Source organism: Colletotrichum tamarilloi (genome assembly GCF_030869305.1).
Source record: "Colletotrichum tamarilloi strain Tom-12 chromosome Unknown Scaffold_4.1, whole genome shotgun sequence".
NCBI classification, from domain to species: Eukaryota; Fungi; Ascomycota; class Sordariomycetes; order Glomerellales; family Glomerellaceae; genus Colletotrichum; species Colletotrichum tamarilloi.
Window position 1 is genome coordinate 820,250 of NW_026849387.1, and position 25,365 is coordinate 845,614.

At 55.6% G+C, this 25,365-nt stretch overlaps 9 protein-coding genes across 9 annotated transcripts; 3 read left to right on the forward strand and 6 right to left on the reverse strand.

Annotated features, from left to right (window-relative positions):
- Nucleotides 1–490: 490 nt before the first annotated feature.
- Nucleotides 491–3,471, reverse strand: CTAM01_01919 (pre-mRNA-splicing factor 38B; the record flags this gene model as incomplete). The annotated part of the gene is made up of 4 exons (XM_060517959.1): nt 491–2,505; nt 2,567–2,888; nt 2,943–3,304; nt 3,372–3,471. Coding segments are annotated over 4 exons (2,799 nt in total), but the record flags the coding sequence as incomplete, so codon positions are not given.
- A 1,091-nt stretch (nt 3,472–4,562) lies between these two features.
- CTAM01_01920 (Ras family protein) lies at nt 4,563–5,425 on the reverse strand (the record flags this gene model as incomplete). Its single annotated transcript, XM_060517960.1, has 3 exons — nt 4,563–5,134; nt 5,227–5,290; nt 5,348–5,425. 3 exons carry the CDS (start codon nt 5,423–5,425, stop codon nt 4,563–4,565), a joined length of 714 nt encoding a protein of 237 aa, XP_060387494.1.
- Nucleotides 5,426–6,024: 599 nt separating this feature from the next.
- CTAM01_01921 (KRI1-like family protein) lies at nt 6,025–8,230 on the forward strand (the record flags this gene model as incomplete). Its single annotated transcript, XM_060517961.1, has 2 exons — nt 6,025–6,196; nt 6,273–8,230. 2 exons carry the CDS (start codon nt 6,025–6,027, stop codon nt 8,228–8,230), a joined length of 2,130 nt encoding a protein of 709 aa, XP_060387495.1.
- A 482-nt stretch (nt 8,231–8,712) lies between these two features.
- Nucleotides 8,713–12,082, reverse strand: CTAM01_01922 (fungal specific transcription factor domain-containing protein; the record flags this gene model as incomplete). The annotated part of the gene is made up of 2 exons (XM_060517962.1): nt 8,713–10,852; nt 10,911–12,082. 2 exons carry the CDS (start codon nt 12,080–12,082, stop codon nt 8,713–8,715), a joined length of 3,312 nt encoding a protein of 1,103 aa, XP_060387496.1.
- A 399-nt stretch (nt 12,083–12,481) lies between these two features.
- On the reverse strand, nt 12,482–12,592 carry CTAM01_01923 (uncharacterized protein; the record flags this gene model as incomplete). The annotated part of the gene is made up of 1 exon (XM_060517963.1): nt 12,482–12,592. The coding sequence occupies one exon, from the start codon at nt 12,590–12,592 to the stop codon at nt 12,482–12,484; it is 111 nt and encodes a 36-aa protein (XP_060387497.1).
- A 2,583-nt stretch (nt 12,593–15,175) lies between these two features.
- On the forward strand, nt 15,176–15,340 carry CTAM01_01924 (uncharacterized protein; the record flags this gene model as incomplete). Its single annotated transcript, XM_060517964.1, has 1 exon — nt 15,176–15,340. The coding sequence occupies one exon, from the start codon at nt 15,176–15,178 to the stop codon at nt 15,338–15,340; it is 165 nt and encodes a 54-aa protein (XP_060387498.1).
- Nucleotides 15,341–15,994: 654 nt separating this feature from the next.
- Nucleotides 15,995–16,405, reverse strand: CTAM01_01925 (uncharacterized protein; the record flags this gene model as incomplete). The annotated part of the gene is made up of 1 exon (XM_060517965.1): nt 15,995–16,405. One exon carries the CDS (start codon nt 16,403–16,405, stop codon nt 15,995–15,997), a length of 411 nt encoding a protein of 136 aa, XP_060387499.1.
- Nucleotides 16,406–16,875: 470 nt separating this feature from the next.
- On the reverse strand, nt 16,876–17,298 carry CTAM01_01926 (uncharacterized protein; the record flags this gene model as incomplete). Its single annotated transcript, XM_060517966.1, has 1 exon — nt 16,876–17,298. The coding sequence occupies one exon, from the start codon at nt 17,296–17,298 to the stop codon at nt 16,876–16,878; it is 423 nt and encodes a 140-aa protein (XP_060387500.1).
- A 5,299-nt stretch (nt 17,299–22,597) lies between these two features.
- Nucleotides 22,598–22,933, forward strand: CTAM01_01927 (uncharacterized protein; the record flags this gene model as incomplete). The annotated part of the gene is made up of 1 exon (XM_060517967.1): nt 22,598–22,933. The coding sequence occupies one exon, from the start codon at nt 22,598–22,600 to the stop codon at nt 22,931–22,933; it is 336 nt and encodes a 111-aa protein (XP_060387501.1).
- Nucleotides 22,934–25,365: the final 2,432 nt, after the last annotated feature.

Here is a 25,365-nt window from a genome sequence, read left to right on the forward strand (position 1 = left end):
CTTCAATGAGCACCCGTTTCACTTGCAACACATTTCACGAGAACTTCACCACAGTTACTGAAGAGAGGATTCACCATGTCAAAGGGTTGTGTTGAGACTCTATAACAGCCCATGCCGGCTACTGAAGCGTAATAAGTCTACCTTTTGTGTGGTCCCACAACTCGCCATCACCCCTTCTTCCCTTTTGCTCTTTTGCTTCTCCATTTCTTCGGAGTGAGTCTTTCCTCGCGACGGAAAAGGAATTCGCCAAGAAGGGCCAAGTGATCCGGGATAATAGTCAGCAGAGCGAACCCCGACTCGCGATACTGGAGTCTTCCCTTCAAACCGTTGAGCCGGAGTAACTTCATCTCCTTGCTCAGTAGTGATCGGCGCGATTATCCGCCCTCCGAGACCTGGTAGGTCGAACATTGTGACGACCAAGCCTGCCAATCGTCTCCTCCGTCGCACGCGAACCGGCAGCACCACCAGCACGAGGCCGACCGCCGGGCTTCTAGCCCCAACGACTGCCCTCGCGCTCAGCTTCCATGCGACGCATCCGCTCCTCCTCCTCGTCGATGTTAATAGCCTCGCTACGACGCCCCTTCCGCCGGCTTCGCTTGCCGTCGTCACCTCCTCCTCCGCTACTCTCATCTCTGCTGCGTTTCGCGCCCGCCAGGCCCGCAAGACCAGCCATGCGCTGCGTCTCCTTCAGCAGACGCTCGCGATTCCGTGCCTCGCGCTCCAGGGCGTGAGCATCTTTTGTGGGGACGCTGGGCGCGGACTTGCTGTTGACCGAGGCTTGGGAGTCTCGGCGTCCGCCGTCCTGTCTGTCGGACGACCTGCCAGACTTTGAGCCCACACCCTTGATCTCGAGACCGGGGCCACCGCTACGAGGGCCGGTGGGCGGATTGAAGTCCCTGTCGACAGGCGTGGGCGGCTCCGCTGATTGCTTCCGGCTGCTGCGGTGACGGTGCTCCCGGTCCCTGTGCTTGTCGCGCTTCCGATCCTTCTCGCGGTCGCGGTCCTTGCGGTCCCGATCACGGTCGTAGTCGCGATCACGCTCCCGTTCCCGATCCCTGTCCCGATCTCCCCGGTCTCGGTCGCGTTCCCTCTCTCTGTGCGAGCGGTGGCTGGACTTTCTGTGGTAGTCGTCGTAGTCGTCGTCCCGGTGCTTGTTGTCCTTCTCCCGATCGCGGCGCTTCTCATCGCGGTCTCTGCGGCTCCTATGGCTAGACCGCTTCGAGTCGCTGGGCGAGGCCGACCTGGACCTCTCTTCGTGCCCATCGTCTCTGGAACGGGACTTGACGTCGTCTTCATCGTTGTATGAGGTGTGCTTTCTGCTCTTATGCTTCCTGCGACGATACTCATCGTCTCGATCGTCAACGACAGATCTCGATTCCGAACGTCTGCGCCGGCGCCGGTGGCGGTCGCCGCGGTCACGATCCCGATCTCGGTCGCCGCCGCCGCCGCGCTCGCTCTTGCGCTCGCGACTCTGGTCTCTGCTGCGTGAAGGTGAGCGTGAGTAGTCTCGTTCTCTTACGCCGTGGTCTCTCTCCGACCTGACGTCAGGTTCTCTCTCACGATCACGGCTCGCATCTCGGCGACGGCTCCTGTCCTTATCCTTGGTGCGCGTCGACGAGTTACTTCTGGATCGCTGCTGCTGCTGTTGCTGCTGTTGGTCCACGACGGGACTCTGAATTGCGGGTGCGTCCACCGACGACTGTCGGCCTCTCTCATCAGGGACAACGTATCCTCGCGCTCGCAAGGTGTGTAAACTTGTATTCGGCAAGCCCTGACGCATAGCCTTGGGACCTGTCGGAGCATTTATAGGAACATCAGGAGCTGCAGGCGCGAATCCTTGAGGACCATAACCTCCCGGCATGCCGTTCCCGTTGTACGCAGAGTAGTCACCTGATGCCTGTGCCATGTCTGTATTCATAGCGTTCTCCTGATCCGCCTGGCCCTGCTCGTCCCCGCCTTCATCCGCGGGTCTGGACCCGCCACCGTTCTCTGCGTTGTCGCCGCCTCCTGCATTGGAAGTCGCGTCTTGGTCATTTGGGCGCTCGCGGCCAAACTCGTCAACATTTCCTGCGGCGCGGGTTCCATCCTCGGACCCCTGGCCGTACATGTTGTTTCCATACTGTTGTTGCGCGTGGCTCTGGTCACCATAGCCGCCATACTGTTGGTATCCGCCTCGACCATAGCCACCGTTGTAAAAGCCGCGTCCCCTTCCTCGTCCACGGTTGCCGTAATTGTTGCGGCGGTAATCATTGAATTGGTGACCATAATTACCTTGATTGTACCCTGACTGGAATCCTGAGTTATAGTTGCCATAGTCACCAGATCCCATGCCAGCAGCATTAGCAGAATTGAAATTATCTTGGCCGAAATTCCATGACTGTTGCCCGTTCCAGTTATTGGAGCCTGAGCCGAAACCACCGTTGAAGCCTCCCATGCCCATGCCTTGAGCACCATAGCCGCCGTTCATGTACATGTTCTGCATCGCCATTGGGTCCATACCCATTCCTGGCATACCTGGTGTGGTTAGCCTCAGCCAGTGACGTGGGAAAGTGGAGGGATGGCTTACCCATCATTGGAAAGTTGCCAAACGAGTTGGAGCCCATGCCGTTCTGCATGGCCATCATCATCTGCATTTGATTGAAGTCACCGTTCCCAGTGAAGTTCATATTCTGAAAGTTGCCTCCGTTCATTCCGTTGAAATTGGCGTTGCCGCTCGCATTCCCGTCGTCGCCCTCTGCGCCGTCGTTATCCGCAGCACCCTCTTCCTCCTGAGGTCTCGCTAATTTGCTGCCATCGGCCGCGGTCTCATCGCCCGTGATGATGACCGTCTCGTCATCGTCGTCTTCTCCCTTAGAGATGGTGGGCTCTTCGTCATGGTTAGGCGCATCCTGACCGGCTGGTTAGCAAAACATCATACTGACAGGGTCGTCATCGAAACCAACGTTTTGGTCTTGTGCCGCGTTGGCGTCTGCATCCGCAACATCGGCCGTGCTGGCATCTCCGATTGGCGCAGGTTGGGCAACGGCGCTCTCCTCGCGTTCGTCGGGGATCGCAGCAGGTTGTGAAGGTGTATCGGCGACTGGGGTCTCATCGGGGCCAGCGATCTGCGCACTCGGCTTCGCATCGATTGGAGTAGGGGGCGCCGAGTCCTTTGCACTCTTCGATCGGGCTTCGTCGCGCTTCTTCTCTTGGGTTCGGATAAAAACCTTGATCGTGGTTCGGAGCGACTTGAGCGGCGTGCAGTCGTCGGCGGACACGGGTGAATGCTCGCAAACGGGGCAGGATGATGGGAGAGAACTTTGGCCTGGAAAGATTGGTCAGAAGCTGCACATGGAGGCGAAGGTGAGAGCCATATGACTGACAAGTCTCACAGATGGCTTGCTCGCAGCAGGGAAGGCGGAAAGCGTTGACAGCGGGCTTGCTACAGCTGGCGCATCGCAGCTTAATTGGAATGTCGTCGGGCGCAAGTGAGCTAGAGAGACAAGGTTAGCATTGCGATTGAGACGAATTGCAGTCGAGAAAAGGGAGCGGGAGACTTGCTTGATGAGCTCGACCTGGGCCGGGGTGAGGTGGACAGCCATGCTGTCGTCGTTGTGGAGGAAATGGAATATCAAGAAGAGAGATACATGGGCGAAGGAGGGGTTTGGGAAAGTACAACAATAAAAGATGGCCGCGTCACCGCTGACCTGGTATTAGGATGAAGAAAGAAGGAATGGAGACGGTTTCAGCGTGTCGCGCGAGACGCTGTCATGACGGACGGTTGCTTGTTGTTGAGCTTGTTTGCGCAAAGAAGCAGGTGGTCGTGAAAAAGATTCTGAAGTGACGGAGCAGTTTGAGGTGGACGAGGCGCGGGAAGGGCCAGAAAAAGAGTGGGACGCGTGGGCGGTGACTGACCAACCAGGTGCGCTCATTCACCTTCCCCGGCCTGCTGGTTTTACAGTGTTTTACAGCACCTTGGTCTGTACCTTGTCTGCTTGATCCAGCCACCAGGTCTGCTGTGCAGCGTTGGTCTGCCCACTGCCTGATCGGTCGGTGCATTACTCGCCCACTGGCCAATTGCACCTATGCATCCGGCACTCCAGGAATGGCAGCATGGGGTGATGCAAATCCCTGGTCATTATCATCAACGCCTCGGAGCATCCAAAGCGTCCAGAGGGTGCCGTAAATCTTCTTGAACGTATGAAATTCCGTCTACATAGTGCACTACGAAGCATCAGCTCCCAACCGATCCGCGATCCTTCCCAATGTCTTCTTCTGCGAACTTTGCCAGCACAAGTAGAACCATTGTACACCACGACGGAGGAGTCGGCGTGTGAAGTGGTGCAAAGCGACTGGGTCTGATTTTCGACTCATGACGAACTTCCCATTTACTGCCGGATGGACGCTCCCATAAATGAAACCCTATAGCAGAAATGCAGCGCATAAAAACTGATCGACTCCAAAATGATGAAGGGGGAGGTTGGGAAAACGGCCCAAAAAAAGGAATCCCTCCTTTGCAAAAAAACGATAATCATCCTTTCTCGAGATGTTACACAAACACGCAATTTCCCCATTCTACAACTTTAACAGGCACACCCCTCCTTCGCCGCCGCATCCCTCGAGCCCGTGAGGTTGACCCGTTGCTGGTCCTCTGCGCCGCGGCTCACGGCGTGCGATGCGCCCGGACCCCGCGCGCTCTTCAACGACGTCTCGGGGATGGCGTTGGCGATGGCCGTGAAGACCTCAGTGACGTTGTGGCCCGTCTTGGCACTGGTCTCGAAGAAGAGCAGGCTCTCCTCCTCGGCATACGTCTTGGCCTCCTCCATCGAAACCTTCCTAGCGTCGCCAGAGTCCTCTCCGTCGGCCTCCTCGTTGTCGCCGGCGGATCCGGTCTCGGCGTCGTTTGTCAGATCGAGCTTGTTGCCGACGAGGGCGATGACGATGCCCGGAGAGGCCTGTCGTTGAAGTTCCGCCACCCAGTGCTTGGCCTTGACGAGTGAGGTGGGCTTCGTGAGGTCGTAGACGACGAGGGCGGCCTGGGCGTTGCGATAGTACATGGGCGCCAGCGAGGCGAAGCGCTCCTGGCCGGCGGTATCCCAGATCTCGAACTTGATTGTCCGGGTCGGAAGGTTGCACTTTTGTGTTAAGAAGGCGGCTGCAAGGGGGCGAGAGGAGTGGACAGGTTAGCTCTTTTTCGCTCTCAAACAGACTGGTCTTGTCTGCGATGGCAACGGCAGCGGTTCGTACCTCCGATGGTGGGCTCCTTATTTTCCTGGAAATCGTTGTTGACGAAGCGCAAGACAAGCGACGACTGCGATACTGTTTAGTAAGGAGCTCTGATGTTGGGTTCGGATGGTGGTGGGCGCACCTTTCCTACGGCAGCTTCACCGAGCAGGACCAGCTTTACGCTGCTGCTCGGCTTCGGGGCACCGCCGGATCCGTCCATCTTGTTCTCGGTAGTTCAGGTCGATAACGACAGCCGGGTACGTTTTTTCTTTCAAAGTGTTCTTGCGATTCGAACCGTGGGGAAATGATGCCAAGTTTCGGTTCGGATGGAATCAGGGACGCACGAAAGTTGTAAGTTGCTGCCTTCGCGATGGGTGTGGGGGTGGTTGGATGGTTTTCGTAGCGGTAGGTAGGACAGCAGCTTGGTCACTGAAACGACGGGTGTGGTGAGGCGCAACAATGACGAAGCGCCCCCCCGGCACCGCTGGCCAATGCTCTCTCCCTCGCACCTTCAGCTTCACCTGGCACGCCTGGCAGTAAGGTAACCTGAGTTAGAGGGGCGGCGGAGAATCGATACGCCGGTGTCCGCATTCATGGACAGGCCCCGCCAAGATTCCCACCCTGTGCAGGGGTCCTTCAAACAGCCTGCAGCAGCTCGCTGGGCTAAGCGGCAGAAAAAAAAAAAAGTTGCTTGACCACCTTTGAGATCTTCGATTGGAGGGTCCCATCCCGCGGCTTGCATGATTTCGCTTCCTATTCATTTACGACGAAGCGTTTTGCACATAGACTTTCTACTTCAGGGGAAGCAACTTTGTCAAGATGGCACCGGAAACCAAGAAGGACAAGGCTCCTAAGAAGGTCAACCTGTTGGACGACAGCGACTCGGACAGCGAAGATGGAGGGGCAGACATCGCGGCGCCGACGCTGAAGGTCAACGAGGAGTACGCCAAGCGCTTCGAGCACAACAAAAAGCGCGAGGAGATGCACAGACGTAGGTTCAACCCAATTGGTTCTGTTTCTGGGATATCATGAGGAGCAGCATTCTAACGATAGCGGCTATCACACAGTCGAGGAAAAGTTCAAGAAGCCCGGCAAAGGCAAGCATGCCGGCGACGACTCCGACTCTGACGGCGACTCGTCCTCCTCAGACGAGACCGAAGACGAAGAAGGCTTCCTCGCGACGGAGGACCTGGACGCCCAGATCTCCGCCACCCTCAGCGCGATCAAGAACAAGGACCCCCGCGTCCTCGACAAGAACTTTTCCTTCTTCCCAGAGGCTGCCGCTGGCGCCGCCGGTGCCGCCGGCGAGGCCACGCCCTCCAAGACGAAGAAGGAGAAGCCCATGTTCCTCAAGGACTACCACCGCGAAAAGATCCTCGCAGGCGGCGTCGGCGCCTCGGACGACGAGGACGACGACGCACCCGCCCCGCCGCAGACGTACAACCAGGAGCAGGACGCCCTCAAGAAGTCCATCATCTCGGAGATCAACAAGGCGGCCGACGGCGGGCCCGAAGACGACGACGAGGGCGAGGACTTTGTCAAGCGGAAACCGGGACAAAAGGTCGCCAAGGTCGCAGACGGCCCCGCCGTCGACGGCGTGCACCCGGCCCGCGCGGCGCAGGTGAACAAGAAGACCAAGAAGCAAATCACCGAAGACGACATCAAAAACGCCGACCGCGACCCGGAGCTCTTTCTGTCAAACTTCATGGCAGCCCGCGCCTGGACCGAGGGCGGCGAACACAACTGGAAGGCCTTTGACTCGGACGAGGGCGAGGGCGACGAGGGCGAGCTCTACGACAAGTTCGAGGAGGCCTACAACCTCCGCTTCGAGGACCCCGCCAAATCGAACGCCGCGCTCAAGACGTACTCGCGTGAGATTGTCAGCGCCCGCTCCGTCCGCAAAGAGGCCGCCACGTCGCGCCGCAAGCAGCGCGACGCCGAGCGCGAGAGGAAGGAGGCCGAGAAGGCGGAGCGCAGAGAAGAAAAGGCCAGGCTGCGCAGGCTCAAGCTCGAGGAGGCCGAGGAGAAGCTCAAGAAGATCAAGCACGCCGCCGGGCTGCGGGGCGAGGAGCTCAAGGACGACGAGTGGCTGCGCTTCCTGAACGACGCGTGGGACGACGACCGGTGGGAGGGCGAGATGAAGCGCCGGTTCGGCGAGGCGTACTACGCCGAGGTCGAGGGCGGCGCCGGGTCGGACGACGAGGAGGATGCGGCGGAAGACGGCAAGACGAAGAAGAAGAAGAGCAAGCCCAGGAAGCCCAAGTGGGACGACGACATCGACATCAACGACATCATCCCCGACTTCAAGGACGACACGGAAAACCCGCAAATCACACTCTCCGACGACGAAGGAGCAGCAGCAGCAGCCGAAGACGACGACTCAGCCTCAGACTCAGACTCCCGCCCCTCCAAAAAGCGCAAAACCACAAAAGACGTCAAAAAAGACCGCCTCTCGGCCAAGAAAGCAGCAAAGCTCCAGCGCGCCAAGCTCGAAGCCCTCGTCGACGCCAAGATGGACCTCGACGCCGCCGACGTCCCCGGCTCCTCGTCCCTCCACAAATCCGCCACCGAAGCCGCGGCCGCCAACGAGGTCCCCGCCTTCCGCTACCGCGAGACCTCCCCGCAGGCCTTCGGCATGACGGCCCGCGACATCCTCCTCGCGCCCTCGGACGCGGCGCTCAACAGCTTCGCCGGCCTCAAGAAGCTCGCCACCTTCCGCGACCAGGAGAAGAAGCGCAAGGACAAGAAGCGTCTGGGCAAGAAGGCGAGGCTCAGGCAGTGGCGGCGGGAGCATTTCGGGGAGGAGTTTGAGAGGACGGGACCGACGTTTGGGTTGGAGGACGTGGAGATCAAGGAGAAGAAGGGGCGCAAGAGGGGTGCGAAGCGCGCCGCGCAGGAGAAGCGCGAGGGTGGTGGAGAGGGAGACGAGGACGTCGAGGATGGCGGTGCTGCGCTTGATGGTGGGAAGAAGCGGAAGAGGTCTAGGGGGAAGAAGAAGGCTGATGAGAGTGTTGCCGCGGAGTGAGTAAAGGAGAGGAAGAAACTTGTGGTGTTGTTTCATGTCGTTGTTTGCATAGAAAGGATTCGTTCGGGTACAGAAAAGAGAAAAGTAGTAGTTCATTTAGACCACAACGATACCATGTACAGATTTGGATCTCCCGGTTGCAAGTTTCACACCAAAAGTTATCTAGTTGAGGAGGGACATTATAGTTTGCAGATATCTTCCTTGATATTTTGCATTAGGAGTTTCGGTGGTGGTATCTCACAAGAAGAAAATGTGCAAGAATCAATCGCTAGCTAAGACCGCATGAGATTTTGTCTCCTTTCCCCCCCTTCTCCCGTCCATGTTCCCGTGCCATGACATGCCCATCCGTCTTTTTTTCCCTTCATATACGTCATAAATTTGGAAAAAGGAAAATGGAGAAGACAATTCTCCGAGACAAGATGTACAATGCAAAGTTAATACAATGCTTCAGAGGGTTGACAAGACACCTTCTACAACAAAGCTCATCGCGCTCCGTGATGCAACCCGCTGCCAAACATGTTGCCGAACCCGTCAATATTCATACCCATATCCTGCCCGATCTCCGGCGGCTCCATGTTGAACGGCATGAACCACGCCGTCGACGCCTCCTGGCCTCCGAACCCCATACCCTCCCCGTGTCCGTGGCCGGGCCCGCCCATGCCATTGGGACCGCCGCGCGAGGGACGCGAGCGGGCACCGTCTCTGTGCGCTCCCGGTGCGCTGTGGGCGCTACTCGGCATGCCGTCCCAGTCGATGCCGTCAAAGTGGCTCATGTTGCCCTGTTCCATGGAGTACCCGCCAAACACGAGCTGCCGGTCCAGGGGCTGCAAGATGCCGTTCTGTTGATTCATCGACATGTTGAGCAAGTCGGGAGAGAAGAATGACGGTGTGCCCGGGTGGTGGTGCCCGTACTGGCTGACGGCGATGGGACTGATGGGAGATAGGGCGTGGTAGTTGGAGCCTTGCGAATGCGGCACGGTGAGGGGATTGAAGCTGGTCGGTCCGCTTGTCTGGCCGCCGAGCGAGCCTTGCTGCATGCCTCTCTGTTGTTGCATGCGGGCACTCAGTTGCTCTTGCGCCGTGGCAGCAACGTTCTCGGTGGAGAGTGGTTCCAGTTGGCTTCCATCTGCTCGCATGCCCGGAGTGCCGAGTTTCTTCCCGACGAAAGACTTGCGCTTGAGCGGGTTTGGCCTTGACGAATTGCCTTCTGTGCTGCGAGGTGGCGACAAACTCGTAAAGTATTCCTCCACGGTGTGTAATTCTGGCTTCTGCTCCAACACGGCGTCGTCGCCCTTCTCCTTCTTCTTCGTAGATGCTGGGTCGGAAAAGTCGGATTGTGAAACGCCGTGGGGGTATCGGTCGAACCAGTCGCCGTACTGGAAGATGGGGGAAGCCGTTGACGTCTCCTTTGCCGAATTGCCCTGTCTGGCGGCATCGGCGTATGTCCTGTATTGCTCACGGAGGTTCTCAGACATGTAGTGGAACATGCCCCAATACCTCTTCATCTTTGAAAGAAACTTGACATTTGTCGCCAGGTTTCGTTTCGACGCTGCCTCGACAGCAGGATTGCCAGAGAAGATGCCGAGTATGTGGATCGTCCCAGACGAAAAGGCGCAATAGCCGACAAAGGGGGCAGTCACCATGTGAGACTCGGCGTCTTTGAGGACCTCGGAAATCCTGTTGGCGGCTGCAAACGTCTTGTCGCCTGCCTTGGCGACAAACTCCCGAGGAACGCCTTGCGCAGCGGGGCTGTTTGGCGTTGAAACGGCAACTCGGTTGAGGAAGAGAACGTTTTGCTGCATCGCGATGTGGAGGAACAAGAATTGGTTCGCCATCTTTTCCGTATCGTGGAGCGCGACGTTCTCGGGTGAGTAACGAAGAAATTCTGGAAGGTTGTCGAGCAGGTCTTCGGACTGCTGCAGCAACTTGGTGTACTCAGATTCGGGGCTCCAGATGGGATGGGGGTCGAGCTCCTTTCCTCCTTGGTTCAGATAGTTGATGACTCTACCCCAGAGAGAGATGGTCTTGATCATGTGAGCGGCAACGCCCATGTTCTCTTTCGCATCGGCCATTTGACCATCCTCAGCAGACACGGGATGAGGGACCTTGCCCTTGAGGGTTTCCGTCGGGGCTGGCATATCGAGCTGGAAGTATTTTTCTTTGATCGGTAGCGGAATTTCAATCGTTTCTTCCCTCACAAAGGTAGGTCGTTCGGTACCGGAGGAGTTGAACCGGTCCATGAGAAAGCATGCCCACATTGTCCGGCGCCGGATCTCGCGGTCGATGAAACTCAGCTGCGATGCTCCGCTGCGATTCAGGGGATCGTGGTCCAAGTCTTTGTGAAGTTGTAGAGCAAAGGCCATGCGGATTGCTTGGCCTCCTAAAGCCCAGCTCCTACCGCCATGGCACGTCCCAAACTCGTGAAGGCCGAGGATAAGTAGACACGTCAGGATCGTGATGTTAGGCCACTCATATCGCCTGGTGCAGATGTCCCGGGCATGCGACGCCCACTCCTCGCCACGGAGAAAGTTTGGTGATGAGTTGTTGAGTTTCGGGTGGCTGGAAAAGCGGGCGGCTATCGCGCAAACGGACAGTACGAGTACTGGCGGAAGCGTGCCAGCTCTGCGTGTTCAAAGTCAGCAGTTGCATCATTAGTACATTCTCACGAGAGAAGACATACCTGAGTTTTCTCATGTAGCTGGGCTTGTGGAGCAGGTGGTATGCTTGGCCGTAAATGTTCTCGAAAAATACCTCGGCTAAATGTTCCTGGATTTCCTTGGACGGAAGTGCATCGAGCCCCTCCAGGAAGAGCTTGTTCTCCTCCGCTTCCTGCGCTTGCAACGACAAGTTCTTGTTTGGCGTTTCAATTCTCGTCTTGGCCGGCGCTTTTGCCCAGTGGTCGAGATCCTGACCAAATGCTTCGTCGGCAACTCGCTTCTTGGAGTTGGCTTTAGCTGCGGGGAGTGATCCCGGAATTGCCGGTTTAACCACGGCTCGGGTCAGCGACGCCGCATTGGAGTCTTGTTCGTTTTTCGGCACAATTTTGATGATGCGTTCCTCCATGCGCTTCAGTCGCTTGTCCAACATGGCCATGTAGTCGGTCCTGGGCGCGGCTTTCCTGGTTGTCACCTTGTACACACAGGGAATCCGTGATCGAAGGCAATGCTTGCACGCCGGCTTTTCTCCCGAGCATCGAATCTTTTTACGTCGGCATGCGATGCACGCTAGAGGAAGTCGCTTTCGTTCTTTGCCGGCCTTGGTCTTCAACTCGCTCCATGCGGGCGTCTGGTCTGTCTTGTCGTCCTTGGATTTGCCGCCCAGGTCGGACCCGTTGCCGGCGATTTGCGTAGGTAGGCCAAACTCATCGGCACCGGCATCCTCGAGTGGATTGTGCTCGGCGTGGCCGCTGTCCTGGCTGCCATCTTCCGAGGTAATGATGCTATGGCGGCGCTGGTTCATGGCCTGCGCAAAACCGACAGGCATGACTGTTATTGAGTTTTGGCGGCCACCGATGGAGGAGACGGAGGGGCGATGCGAGGTCGGGAACATGTCGGCAGCGTGATCTGGTTCGCCGAGGAACATCATTGCGCTTTGGTCGTCCAGCGGGTTCGGGGGGAAAGAAAAGTCGTCGGCAAAATGGGAGGCATCGACGACGCTGTGGTTCGCGCTGTTGGACCGCATACCGTCATTTGGGGTTCCAGAGGAGAAGGGTTGGTGGGACGCTGAGGAAGTGGTTATATGAGAATGAGCGCCGGGCGAGTCGAGAGTGTGGGCATGAGGGTGCTGCTGCGAATATTCGAGACTGACAGCTCTGAGTTGTTGGCTTTGGAGCTGCTGCAGGCTAGATGACATTGTCCTTTGTCATGCACGAATCAAGGGGATGATCAACGGAGAGGCGACAGTGGAAGAAGACGGTGCCGAGCGAGCTGGCAAGCTGGCTCCCCGCACAACGCCGGCGCTGAGGACGGCGTTCGTCCCTGTCCCTGTTTATGCCTTTGGACCGCGGTCACCGGTGTAAGTGTGAGTTGGAGCAGTGGGGGAAGAGGGTCACAGCGGTCGCAAGGAAGAGGCACCAGGCGGCGGAAAGACTCTGTGGTGATGGCTGGTATTGATGTCGAGGCCGAGGGATAATCAATCAGGTCGCGTGCGCACGTCTTGGCTGTCGGGGATGAAGATGTTGTCGTGCCGTCTAGTGTTCTCGAGAGGATAAGAAGGGGAATGTTCCACAAAGCTGGCGACAGTAGCACAAAGTTAAGAAAGAACCGGGACTGGAAGGCTGGAAGGGTGGGCGGGGGGCGGAGAGGAGAAGAGGCGTCCGGTCGAGATTTGTCGGAGAAGAGGAACTCTGACTCGGCCACTCATCGAGCAGCAAATAGAGAACCAAAAAATAAAACAAAAAAACCTCCTACCAGAGACACAGAGGGGCGCAAGACTGGGTCTAGGTCTAGGTCAAGGTCCAGGTCTACCTAGGTGGTCAAGGGCAAAAAAACCAAACCAAACCAGCGGAGTAGATTTATGATGCTCACTGCTCAGAGAGGAGAAAGATGGGTGATGGGGAATGTCGCCGGCTTGTTCGTGCAGCAAAAACTGGGGTTGGGGAGAGACGGCCGGGCGGGGAGGGGGAGGGGGGCGTCGCACAGAGAATGGAAGGATATAAAGGGGGGGTGTGGTAATCGGCGACCTGTGATTGCTCGGAAGGGCCGCGGATGCACCAATCCAAGTGGGCGCAGCTGTGGAGTTGCAGGTTGCAGGCATGTAGTCCACTGCCAGGCGCGGGGGGCGTAGGTACACGGCGTGCAGGTAGGAGAAGAGTTGGAGACCTTTTTTTTTCCCCACACTTCTTCTTGAACTTCTCAGCACCGCTGCACCGCACCTCAACTTGCAGGGGGGGCTCAAGCAATGGGGGATCGGAAGCGTTTTCGGCGGTCAAATTATGGGGTGCCGTGGGTGCGTGGATGCTTCGCTGGAACACGGCCGGGGGGAGTTAGGCGGGTGACGCTGTGACGGTCGTCGAGGTCACTTGAGATGTGCGTCTGTCGTCTGCGTCTGCTTCTGCGTCCGCTTTTGTTTCTGCTTCTGCTTATAGTTCTGCGTCTACGCCTGCGCTTTCTTTAGTATCTATCCATAAGGTAGGTATGTAGGTATTTGATTTTGCGAAGTGCACACTCAATGCAGCCAAGGTGCTCTCTGTAGGCTCGGTAAGTGCCGCACTCACTCACCTCTGGACTTTCTCTCTCTTACCCTCTTCTAACCTAGGTATTTCGCATGCGATAGTACTTTGGTGGCGTGTTCAACCGAGGCTTTCCCCGTCTGTCCAATTCGCTAGCAAATAAGGTTCTGCTGTTGTTGCTCCTTCTGGAATCTGGTCAGGGGATGTCTCTTGGGCCTGCTGCTTGTTGATGCTGACAGAATGCTCACAGCGGTGCTGACTGTTCCAACAATGGGGTCTCGCTCTCAGGCACGGCCCAAGGAAAGAATAGCGATCCCCGTCGTCCTCCACGGTGGGGCTGTGTGTCTCTCTCTCCAGGTTTGAATGTGGGCTCTCTTGCCTCGTCTCGTGATTTCCAGATGAGGGACCAGATGCCTAGAAACCTTATGTACACAATAAGGTAATCCAGCCGCAGACCATGTATCTGCACGAACTCAACCTCTCTCTGGTAACTCCTCTTGTGGCTTGTCGGGCTGCCCAGGTGTCGTTGCTGTGAAATTGCAGAGTGGAGAGGACGGATACTTTGCCATGTACCAGCACTAGAGGCTTGCGGTGGCTGTGGCTTTGACCGTGGGAAGGTTTGTTCCGCCCTTTCACACTGAGACTCAGCGACAAGTGTTGGTTTGGATCAAGTCGCAAAGGCGAGCTAGCATAACCGAGAACAACAAACTGCAAAAGTGTGACGTGTGCAAAGATGTGCGGGCGATGCCTCCAAAATCTGCCAAGCTTTTCAAGCGCGCAGGAGATATCCGTCATGCCGTACAGAGTAGACGAGGTATCAGTACTCGTCCCAACCCAATTGAGAGTGGGCGTGGGGCTTTATAAAAATCGTTCGAGGTTCGGATAGAGAGGCTGCATAAACAGACATGAACACAAAGTCGGAGCCAACTCCATCGAAATACAACGTATCTAAGATGGTACAAACATCATACCGCCAGAACTGAGCTTCACTTACAAACCACACATCACCTACACTGCCAGCTTCGACAAGCCCAGTCCCTGCAACCCGACTCAGGTGTCTCATATCTTCATATGCCTGTATGGAAAGAGGAGGGTTTGGAAGCTCCGGGAGGGTGAACAGGACAAAAGTGGGAGATAGCCCGAGGTTCCATATCGAGGTCGGACTTTTTTTGACAGATATGAAGGGCGCAGGGCAACAAAAAAAAAAGAAAGACACAACCCAGCTTGTCTCTTCCATAGTAAAAACACACCCACCAATATGGTGATACCTGAGAAATAGACTTCCACCGTCAAGTCCCTGAAGTCGGCCTGGACGTTACATTCAGCGGCCCAACGACAAACATGTCTGGTTGTATGATCGATACCACGATTCACTGTAGCCAACCAACGCATCGATCGCAGTCCATTTGACTCAACGTCCACGGCAAGAGACAGTTGATATCATTGAGCTGTTTGCGATCCTCGTAAGCACACTTGTCGGACCGCGTTCGGTCAGCAGCCAATCCTCCACTCGCCCTCTTCGGCCATGAACAGACCCAAATTGATCCTCGCGTCTCTACGACCCGTCTTCGATGGTTGGGTTCTCGCCGACTCTGGTCTAGCACTCTAGATAGCTAGCTAGGGCTGCCCTTGAATTTTGGTGGTGACCGCTGCAGATGAAAGGTTCTCCAGTGCCATCCCAGCCCAAGACCCACGATGGCAGTGCGAACAGATGTGGATGCCTTCACCATCACAAAGTGGGTGGGAGCCGGGGGGCACTGGGCATCCACGCCAGAATGTGGACCAAGAAGTCGAAGGGGTGGCCATGGGGCATGCGCCTAATCAGGGATGAATCGGGGGGATCAAGTGGGAGAGCCGGAAGCCCAGTGGATCCGCAACCAGAGGCAACTTCCGAGACTCTCCCGGTGCGAGTGGGTACCTATGCGCCGTGCCCAGACTAAAATACTTTTGTACGAGGATGCCATGATATTCTAGTGAGCCGTTGACATTGACCAATTTCTGTCGAGTCTGTAAAGACATGGGTATCGAATTAAAGCCAGAGAGACCGAGTTCGACTGTGCGCTTCTCCGTGGTGTGGCATATGTTGTTGAGGCGCGGGCGGGGAATAAGCGTTCCGGGTGCCAAACGTGTGTACATAGAACCCAGAGGTCCGCCGTTGCATTTGGTGGCATGCCGTGGTCTATCCAGACATATTCTTGGCCATCGGTTCGGTATGAGTACTACGGCCGCATTCCAGCAGCGAGCTAGAAAGAACACCAACGTTTGGCGAATAAACGGGATAGGCACTCGCCGTTCTATGAATGGTGCATCGACGATATCGCAAACACCATCCCATCCTAGGAGGCAATAGCAGGTGATCTTGCGGCCATGTGTGTCCGCCGCAGAGAGGCATTCCAAGAGGCATCATGAAAGGTGGTTGGCCGCCTGCGGCTGATCCCCTGTAACCCTACTACGGTGCTACCGTGTTTGGCGCCTCAGATATGTGGTGGAATCTCATCCTCATCACGTCAGTGTCTACGGAGTACTGCGTACACCGTTGCTTGTGTTGCATCTCAGCAAAGTGCCAAAGAAGGCCGCCGTCAACCTGCCATGGCCTACCTGGTCGGCCGTGGGTTCCACCAGGAACGGCCACAGCAGGGCGGCAGCGGCCAAGGGACCCCGGAGACGGACCAGGAGCCAGCACTGCAAGCCTGCATCGGTTTGGCCTTGATCCGTGTTTGTTCCGGCTGGCCCAGACCACCCTGCAGCCCTGGTGCCTCGCCTGCTGCAGATTCACAGTCAAGTGTGGTGGATTCTCGTCGACGACGACCGGATCTGTACGGGATGGCGCCCCGATTGCGACCCCTGTAGCCAGTACTTCTTGTTTGGACAAGACTTGAATTGAACTCTGACAATACCTGGCGAAGGGGGGAAAAGTACGAAGCCTCTAAAGAGCCACTAGCTCGGGTTTCAGCGGCGCCAACGGAATGGGGCGTACGGATAGGCGTCGGTAGGCGCGCAGGCATATCATCTTGAGCTGGTTGTTTGGTTTGGCCGAAGTTGGATCGTGGGGACTACCTAGCACATTGAGGCACATTGCGACCTCGAAGCGTAGCATCTGAGAAACCCCGTACATGATTGCTTGATTCTTCTTGGGGACGTGTGGATTCGAATCCAGCATTGCTGAGATTGAACATCTAAATTCGAGATGGAACCCAAGGGTGATCTTCCTGAGGGCCGGGGGGGTTCAGGTGGTGTAGAGGACGTCATTCGGCCAAATCAGGGATGGGGTAGCTTCAGGCCCTCCTAAAGCGCTGTGTATGGTCACGAAGGGTCGGTGTTGCCAGCAGGTTGAGATTTGAATCTCCGATAAGGGCAGCTGCAAGAAAGAACAGAAGTCCTGATGGCTAATGGCTGAAGTCTGAAGTTTGTCTGAGGTCTGAAGAACGGCTTGGTCCTGAGCCAACGAGGGTGAGGATGAGGCGGACTGATTTCATCAGAGTAGCGGATCGTCTGGAGCGGTCGAAATTCGGGGTTGACAAGACAAGTTGGAGAAGAGGACCGGATGGGGATGGAGCAGGTAGATCGTGATAATATCTGAGCGTTGATAGGAGGGAGGGATTTTGGTGGAGGTCTGTGAGGGTTGGGGTGTCTGTGTTTGTCTGTCACTCTGTCTGCACGACAGCGACGAAGTGGTGGGAGTGGAAGTGGGAGCGGGAGTGTGGAGGGCAGACGCTAGCAGAGCAGGGCAGACCTGAGCCCAATTGGAAGGACCCACCGTACCTTGGCTATACCGCAGTATGTTCCCTTCTACCTTAGGAGGTCGTGTACCGACCCCTCCAAGCCCCATCTTGTTTTGGGAAGAGGACGATGTGGCTGGCACGGCTGGTAGTCGAAACGCAATAGACGATTTGCACATTGAGGCAATGGGGAGGGTACGGAGTACTGGGGCTTGATTATTGTTGCTGATGTAAGAGACGCCATGTGGAGAGTCAGAGGCGTGTCTAACTCTGCGGATTCGCGACCGCAGTCTAAGAAGTAAGGTACCACGGCACTGCGGCACCTGAGCTTTACTTGGAGAAGGTCTGGCCTGGGCTGTGAGGGTGGCGATTGAAGGGTGTCTAGACTTGGGATTCCAAGCGTAAGGTAGGTTGCTTGCCCGCATTGTTATTGTTTCGCGTGGAAAGCACGAAGGTGGAAGGGTCCTGGCAACACAAAGAAGACGGCGTGGATGGGATGGGAATTCGAGCCACACGTGCCAAGATGACAATTCTGAGACCTCCACGTTCAGGAGTCCCGGGAAACAGGTCAACAAGTCAGGAACAGGCCCAGACTCAAAGCCTAGCAAAAGTCCTTGGCACTCATCACGTTTCTTTGATCTCTTCATCTCAGAGTTCAACCACATCTGGAATCCGCATGACCCTTCCATTCATCTATCCAGGTCAACATTCAAAACGGGACTGTAGCCTGTAGGTCGATGGTTTCCCAAGCTCTTCATTTGCAAAGCTCCACGATACCGCGGCAGACTAGCAGTGCTGTATCGCTACACTACATGGCTACCTACTAGGATTCCGGTATCCACAGGTCCTGAAGATCACTGCGGATAACAAGGTGCCGCAGAACATTACTCCATACACTAACATGAATTTTCCAAGCCACACGATCAGTGAATGATCAACAGCGACGTATCTGGAGATGGCTACCTCACATTTGAGCCCTGGCTTGTGCTTTGTGCCTTGACCCCAGCAGAAGCCACTTGCTGTACTACGGAACTCATCCCGGTGAGTGAAGGTTCGTGGCTCGGGGACCAATCCGGGCTCTATCACCAGACAAGGTAAAGGCTCTCGAGCTACAGCTTAACGGCGCAATTACGTGACGCTGCCAGACTACCTTAGCCAACCGCGCAAGCCGTCAAGCCATCAAAACCTTGAGCTGTTCTATTCAATCCAGTCAAATGACATAGCTTTGCGGTCGTAGAAGCTCCGAATTGATAGGAAGGAAATTCCGCATTGACATTCCGTATCATCGGCGATAGGGTTTAATTGGAGTGGAGGGCTTGTGCTGAAGTCGTCACGAGAACGGAAGTATTGGTGACCGTTGACGTTGGACGATTCTCCAATACCTTACGGTACGTTCCTGGGTCTCGCAAACTGACATTTCGCATTGTCCTGAATGTCGGCCAAATATCAGAAATCGTTCGACTTTCATTGCACAAGGTAGACTAGCACTCGGGGCAGGCATAACCAATACCACCCCCCATTCGACGGTCGATGATTGACCAGTGCGTAGGACAAGGGGCTGCAGCAAGATCGAAACAGAGCACGCTTAATTCCCCCACAACGAAGTACCTGCTTAGAAAGTATTACCTCAGGCACTAAGGGATCGAACCCAGACGAAAGGTATCTTGATTTACAGACTTCCAGGTGTACTCCATACGTGCTTGACATCTCAGATAAAGGTACTTGGCTACGTATAGAGAACCCGTAGAGGGAAAGAGTACCAGTACCTGACAAGCTGAGATGATGTTCGTATCCACTTCAACAAGTCCATCTCGCCTTTGCAACATTTCCAAGGTCGGGGCTTCCAGAAGTCTTCAGTACCTTAATGAACTTCGACGCTTTCGCCGTCGGACTGCAAAGCAGTATGACCCCTATCAGGCACCTTAGAGGCTTTTCTCTCCTCACTATTGATGCATCTCATGCCTTGGGACAGCTCGTGTCTGGATGTTCTGACTCTGCTACTACTGCATTCACATTCCGACCTTCTAGGTCCGCTAAAACAACGCGGTTCACCTTTCCCCAGCTCCGGCTTGTGTAATTCCGACCTGGAAATGAATAATGTTAGCAGCTAGAGGAAAACCTCGTTCCACAATTCCTGCCTTAGTGTGCACCGGCTTCAGATGAGCTGCATTCACATGGCGACCTCCCTACGTGCGTGCGTGCTACCTTTCTACCTTACACTACTTGCCCCCCTCCGTGCCCCTCCAACCTCAACCTAAACTACGCCGCATCTTGGGCTGCAAGATCATCATCGCCCAGCGTCAACGACTCGTCTACCGGCTTTTCTCCAAATCAGCCTCCTGAACATCTCTCCTTTCATCGACTGTAGTCGACTTCTCCCTCTCAGCCCCGCTCCGGTTTGCTTTGACCGACGACGGAAATCGATGTTGTCTTCCTCTCCGGGGACTACATTCCAGGTACAGGGGCGAGCAAAACCTCCCATGATGTTGGCGACTACATCCCTGGCGCAGCCCCTGAACGACAATCGAGCTTGCCCTTGACGCCGTCTTGGATCGACTTGTCGAGAAGAGTTTGACACGCCGCCAGCCAGACCATCAAAATGTCAGTCGCAACAGGAGTGGGAACCGCCGTTGACACGCCACGCCACGCCTACCTATTCTTAACTTCGTTCTAAGTCCCCTTCGAGAAAGGCCAACTTCAGATGAGAGCTGGAGCCCCAATCATGCCCTTCCACCACCGAGAGCTTCCTGGGATCGACACATTCTCAACCTCATCAGCGTCGAGGCGGCACAACTACACTGGGATTGCCCCCAGAGTTGCTCCGGTTTCATACCCACCCTCCGTGCTCGAGACCTGCATTAACGCTACTGTGTTAAGCCTTCCATCCCTCCCCGGAACCCCCTGACGACTTCCATGGTTGACTTCTTCGTCCTCATCCCGGCGATGACGACTTGCTGATGCGGCCTGTCTCGAGAAATCGCGCCGCCCAGGCGGTGCAGCTGAGACCTCTGGATTCCGCCAGATGCCAGCTACTTGATGCCAGCAAACGGTATAGATTAGACGGAACAGAGTTAAACAAGACAGTGTATCCCAGGCAAGTACGCGACCTCTTCTCGTTCTTATTCCGTCGTGCTAATGTATCATCACCGATACTAGCGCTCCCGGCGCCAATCACATCATCCTTACAAGCCGGATTGTCGAACTTCAGAGCCACGACAATCTGCCCAAGATTGAACAACATTTGTCGACCAGAAGAGCCAACTACGAAGATGCTGTCGTAGGGTTCTCGCAAGCTCTGACAGGATTGTCCGGGTGGACGACAAGCCCCATGCTTGCTCACCTGTCACCGTCGTCCGTCATCTCGGAGGGCTGACGGCGACAAACTCTCGTCAACGTCGCATCCACAGGCATTACAACCTTGCTCTGGCTCTCCCAAGCTGCCAACCATTACAGATACAGGCTGAACCATGGCGGTACTCTTCTACGGAGTACTTCTCGACTGTAGCATACCGACAACTCATCAGGTCAACAATCTTCCGACACTACGAGTGGTTTTTACTTGGCGTGTTCGTGTTCCATCTGCCCGTACCCCCTCCTTCGAGGTGACAGTGTTGATTTCATCAAAAGGAATAGGCATGTACCTCGAAGCTTTCCTCGCAAATCTCATCTCGTTGCGTAGTGTACGGCAACATTGCACACATCCCCCGCGCGCCCCAGTCTCTGTCTTTCCCCGACCGCCCTGCTCCTTGTCGATGCTTGGGTAAATACATGACTGGCTATGCAACCTGCGTGCTGTCGGCGAGAAATACTCATCAACCAAGGATGCCACGGCCTGTGTGGTCACATATGGATCGAGCGATGTACGTCTACTGTGTACATGCAAGCCCGTTCTTCTCCACGAACCCCCGCCGGATGATCTCCATCGCCTCCCCCCTTCCTGACACCTCGCAAAGGGACAATCATCAAACCCTTGCCATGCTTATCCGTGATACCTAGGTACTAGCAGCTATGGCTGGCCAGACTTTTTTTCTTTTTCCTTTTCACGCCATGGTGGACCCTTTGCCGTTACTGATGAACCCTGTTCCTCAGTAGCGACGCAGCGCAACCAAGCATCCGCGTAGCCGATGAAGGATTTCGAGCTGTATTGGCCTGTGAGTGGACAAGCTTTAAAAGGACGATAGTTATGAACGTGCCGACGAAAACCAGGTTGGCGCATTCTTCCGAGAGACTACTACGGCACGCGAGGAACCAAGCGTGGTGTGTTGATATGTGTAACACGGACCGATATGCTTAGATTTCGGAACAAGATACCACGGAGTGCGCACGCGGCTGCTTCATGGTCGCCAAAAGGGGTCGGCGTGTGCCACGTACGCCTTCGCGAACTTACGCTTCGGGTCACATCGCGACTTTAGACGGACTTGAGCCGAGCGTACCGTAGAAGGAGAAAAACTGCTCAGGCGTAACGTAACACGTATATCTCACGGAACGATGCAGCTGTCAAACACGAGGATGAAGCAGGTTGTTTGGCTCGGAGGAGACGTGTTTGGGGTCGATCAGCCAAGTATACGCCTCGCAAGAGACACACCGAGTTGAGGCAGGGAGAATCTTTACACGTCCCGTTGGCTTACACAGTAGACAGTGGGAGGAGACGAATAGGAAGCACAAAGGGCCTTGCAGCACTCACTTATGGTTGGGCAATCTGTCGCTAAGGTCCTATTGGTTATAGGTGTTTTTTAGGCGACCGTTGCACACAGTTTACGATCCCGCCTGATATTTGACTTTGGAAGACGGGACGATCTCAGCTCCGGAGACCAAATGTGGTCCCCGACGGACAACATGTTCAGGGCCGCATCCCGTCAGACGCTGAGCAGCGACATTGACCACGTCCGTACTGGAGGAGCAAACGACGCGTAGGGACCTCGGGGTGATTATGTTTTCCTACGATGTATGTCGTCGGCGGCGGAACCCGCAAGGAACTGTCTCCCATGAGACCTCGTTAGCGTCCACGTTGTTCGGTCATACGCACCTAGACGGGGCGAAGTATGAGGAGCACAGATTCGGAAGGGTAAGAAGCTCCAAAGATGCCTTTGAGTCTTGAGAATGAGGCCCCAGCTGGCCTTACTAAGTCCTTAGCGATGATCCCAAACGGTCTTCGTCCCGGAGCCAGATAATTAAGATACCTTGCAGGCTTACATGACCTAGAAAACAGTCAGTTGTCATTGGTTTTCCTCGGCTCGCCCTACCAGTAGACGCAATACAACGAATGTAATGGCACTAACGGCGCATGTTCTCGGTGCAATCTGGAGTGTTCAAGCGTGCACCTGCCGCCCGGTGATCCGGCCGCCCGACGGAAGAATCCACTCTTCACCCTTATTACTGGCGAATTATCATCACGGCTCCCTGTCGGCACCGTGCCTTTCCTTTACCTGCCTAGGTGGGCGCCTTAGCTAACCGTGAGGTAAGGATACAGGTAAGGATATGCGACGTTTCGATACCAGCCTGGGAAACAGACTTTTGCTGCACGCCCCCCTTTCCTTCATTACTGTGTATTGTGGCATGTACCGCCGTATATCCCACCCCTCCCGGGGATATTCTCCACTCTCTCTTCGTCCAAGTCCCTGTCATTCCCATTTTTCTCCCGCGCAAGCCCCCCCGTCACTCAATCCCAGCGGACCCACCTCCGTCCGCACGTCCAAAGATACGACTGGCTCTTCACATCAACGCCACAACCACGGCCCTACGCCTCGATCTGCACTACTAACGATGAGAGACAAGGCTCCGAATCCCTCCTTGCAGCTCGGGCTGGTGGGCTGAAGGAAGGGGTTGACAGGCGTGACAGGCTTCGGAGGGAGGCGGAGACGAAGCAAGGCGACTGGGCCTTCAAGTCTCGGATTCTCAAAAGATGGACGCCAGGCCACCAGCTTTGACTCTACAGCCTTGTCCACAGCCGCAGCCCTTCGGTCTTGCATCCGAAGAGGGCTAGCAAAGATCGCCCGGAGGATGAATTAAGATGATGTTCAAAATCGCTGTGAGACTAGTCAGGACCAGGAGGGCTTGTTGCTAATTTTTGAACAGAACGCCTTTCTTTCTTCCCTTTCCATCCGCCATCTTGCCTTTCTCCTTCGGGAAATGAACGTCTCACGCGCTTCGAGAGGTGCAGGCATACAGATACAGATAGACGACGCTCAGACGCGTTCTCTCCCGTATCCGTACATCCTTCTTCATCTCTCTCTGCCCTCATACCGCGGAGACGCCGTTAGATGTACCCGATGTACTAGGCTCGGAACGCAGGGCCTTGGAGCCGCGCCAGCCTATGGAAGGCCTCATCTCATCATTACGAGCTGGGTCCGAGGGAGGCGGCGCAACGTTTTCCCCCTCATGGACCATACCGGTATTGATATAGCATCCATCGAGGAGACCTTCCGCGTCTGCCCAGCCCAAGCGGCAGCATGGCTCCCCCCGAGATCCTGCCCGCGTAACGGTTGTCCCTCATCGGCCCGTCTGCAACTTCATCTCGAGACCCGTCGACCCGTCTTCGCAGGGATTCTGTTTGTTAAAGAGACGAGCTCGATGTCTTCGGAGAGAGCGAGTGCTCGTATTTTCCGGTTCCTATGTAGAGAGGCCACCAGTCCAGGAGGTTTTCTGAACAGGATCTCTTGCGGGAAAGCCAATGACGAGACAAGACGATTCGATCCGACCCCTTAATGCTCGCTCCGTTTTGACGTGCTCGTCCACGTCATTCCAAACAAATCAGATTCCGAGAGATGCCCGTTGTTTCTAGAGACAGGAATAGAGTCATCGGCGCAGAGGTTCGCTTCTCTGGGTCCTCCAATGGCAGGATGAGGCGGGCCTCTCTCTCCTCCCTCATCTGACCTCGTCGTTGCTCTATCGACGGTGGAGGCATCGCATCCGAGTCGTGGTTCCTACCCCTCCACCACCATCAACCTGTACATCTCATCTTTCAAGTACGGTAGTCAGGAATAGAAGCGGGAACATCGGCCGTTCCGTTTCGTGAGGTTGAGGAGGGGAGGGGAGTGTGGCATAGCCTCCTCGCAGCATCCAACTTCACCGATGAAAAGAATATTGGCCATGACGTTGTAAAACATAGTTACACACCACCACGGATCCTAAGATCTGGGTATCCCATCGCGGGATCTAAGGTAGAGTTTAAGAATAGAAAGAGAAATTCTCCATTCGGTCATCCCGTCTTCCCGATCCAGGCTCCTGGGACACAAACTTCTGGGACGCGACAAACTTCTCTGAGACTAAAGGGAGAAAGAAGGTATCCAATCGTGGAGCGTAGTCTATAGTGCGAGGTGAATGCTTGATACACGCGAGCGCCTTGCACCCTTCACGAGCCTGGCTTTTGCGTGAGGGGGCTTGTAATAGGCGATGCTATAGATATTCGACTCTCATTATTCCCTACTTCCTATCGAAACCTCGTTTACCTCCTAGGTGTGAGATGGGTTCAGCCCAAGGCGAGAGGGATGTGAGCTTCGTTCGGTGCTCCTTCGGGATGGGCCACGTCTGCGTTTGTCGACACCATGCTTGCCGGTATCGAAGCCGTCTAGAAGCTACCCGGGGATCTGGTTCGCTAGTCCATCCAAAAGGCGGACGAGAATAGTAAACGAGTCTTGGTCCATGTCCCCTTTCTTCCCGTCCCGAAGCTTTCTCACGCTCACTCACGCTTCACCTCCCTCCCCCTTTTCCCCGGGAACGTAGTCAAGAGGCCGTGAGAAGCTCATTCATCCCGGACCGTGAATAGAATCAAGACATGAGATGCTCAACATCACCACTCAACACGGGAAGAGCACCATCCATACCCTTCCCACCCCCCCTTTTCCCTCGTCATGGAGGTTTCATGAGACTATGTCCATGTGCCCTCCTCCCTCGGAGACATTTCGGGGATCAATACCAAAAGACAACGGTAAAGAGATACGGGAGAAGGAGAAGAAGAAGAAGGGTGTAAAGGATACACAAGCATATCATCCCCGTCAAGCCGGGCATTTTCGATTCGGACCTATTCTCGTCTCCCTATCCGTGTCCATCCAAGCAATCGTACGTCAACATTGGCATCAACATCACGACACATACCCCAATCTCCCAGGACAACCCGTCGTATACCACGGCCAAGTTCAGGATTCATCCTCCCCTCTCTCCTCCCTTTCCTCGTTCCTACTTCTTCATCTCACTCCACGTCCACTCTCCTTCCACTTCCCTCGCTACCCCCTGCCTTCTACATCACC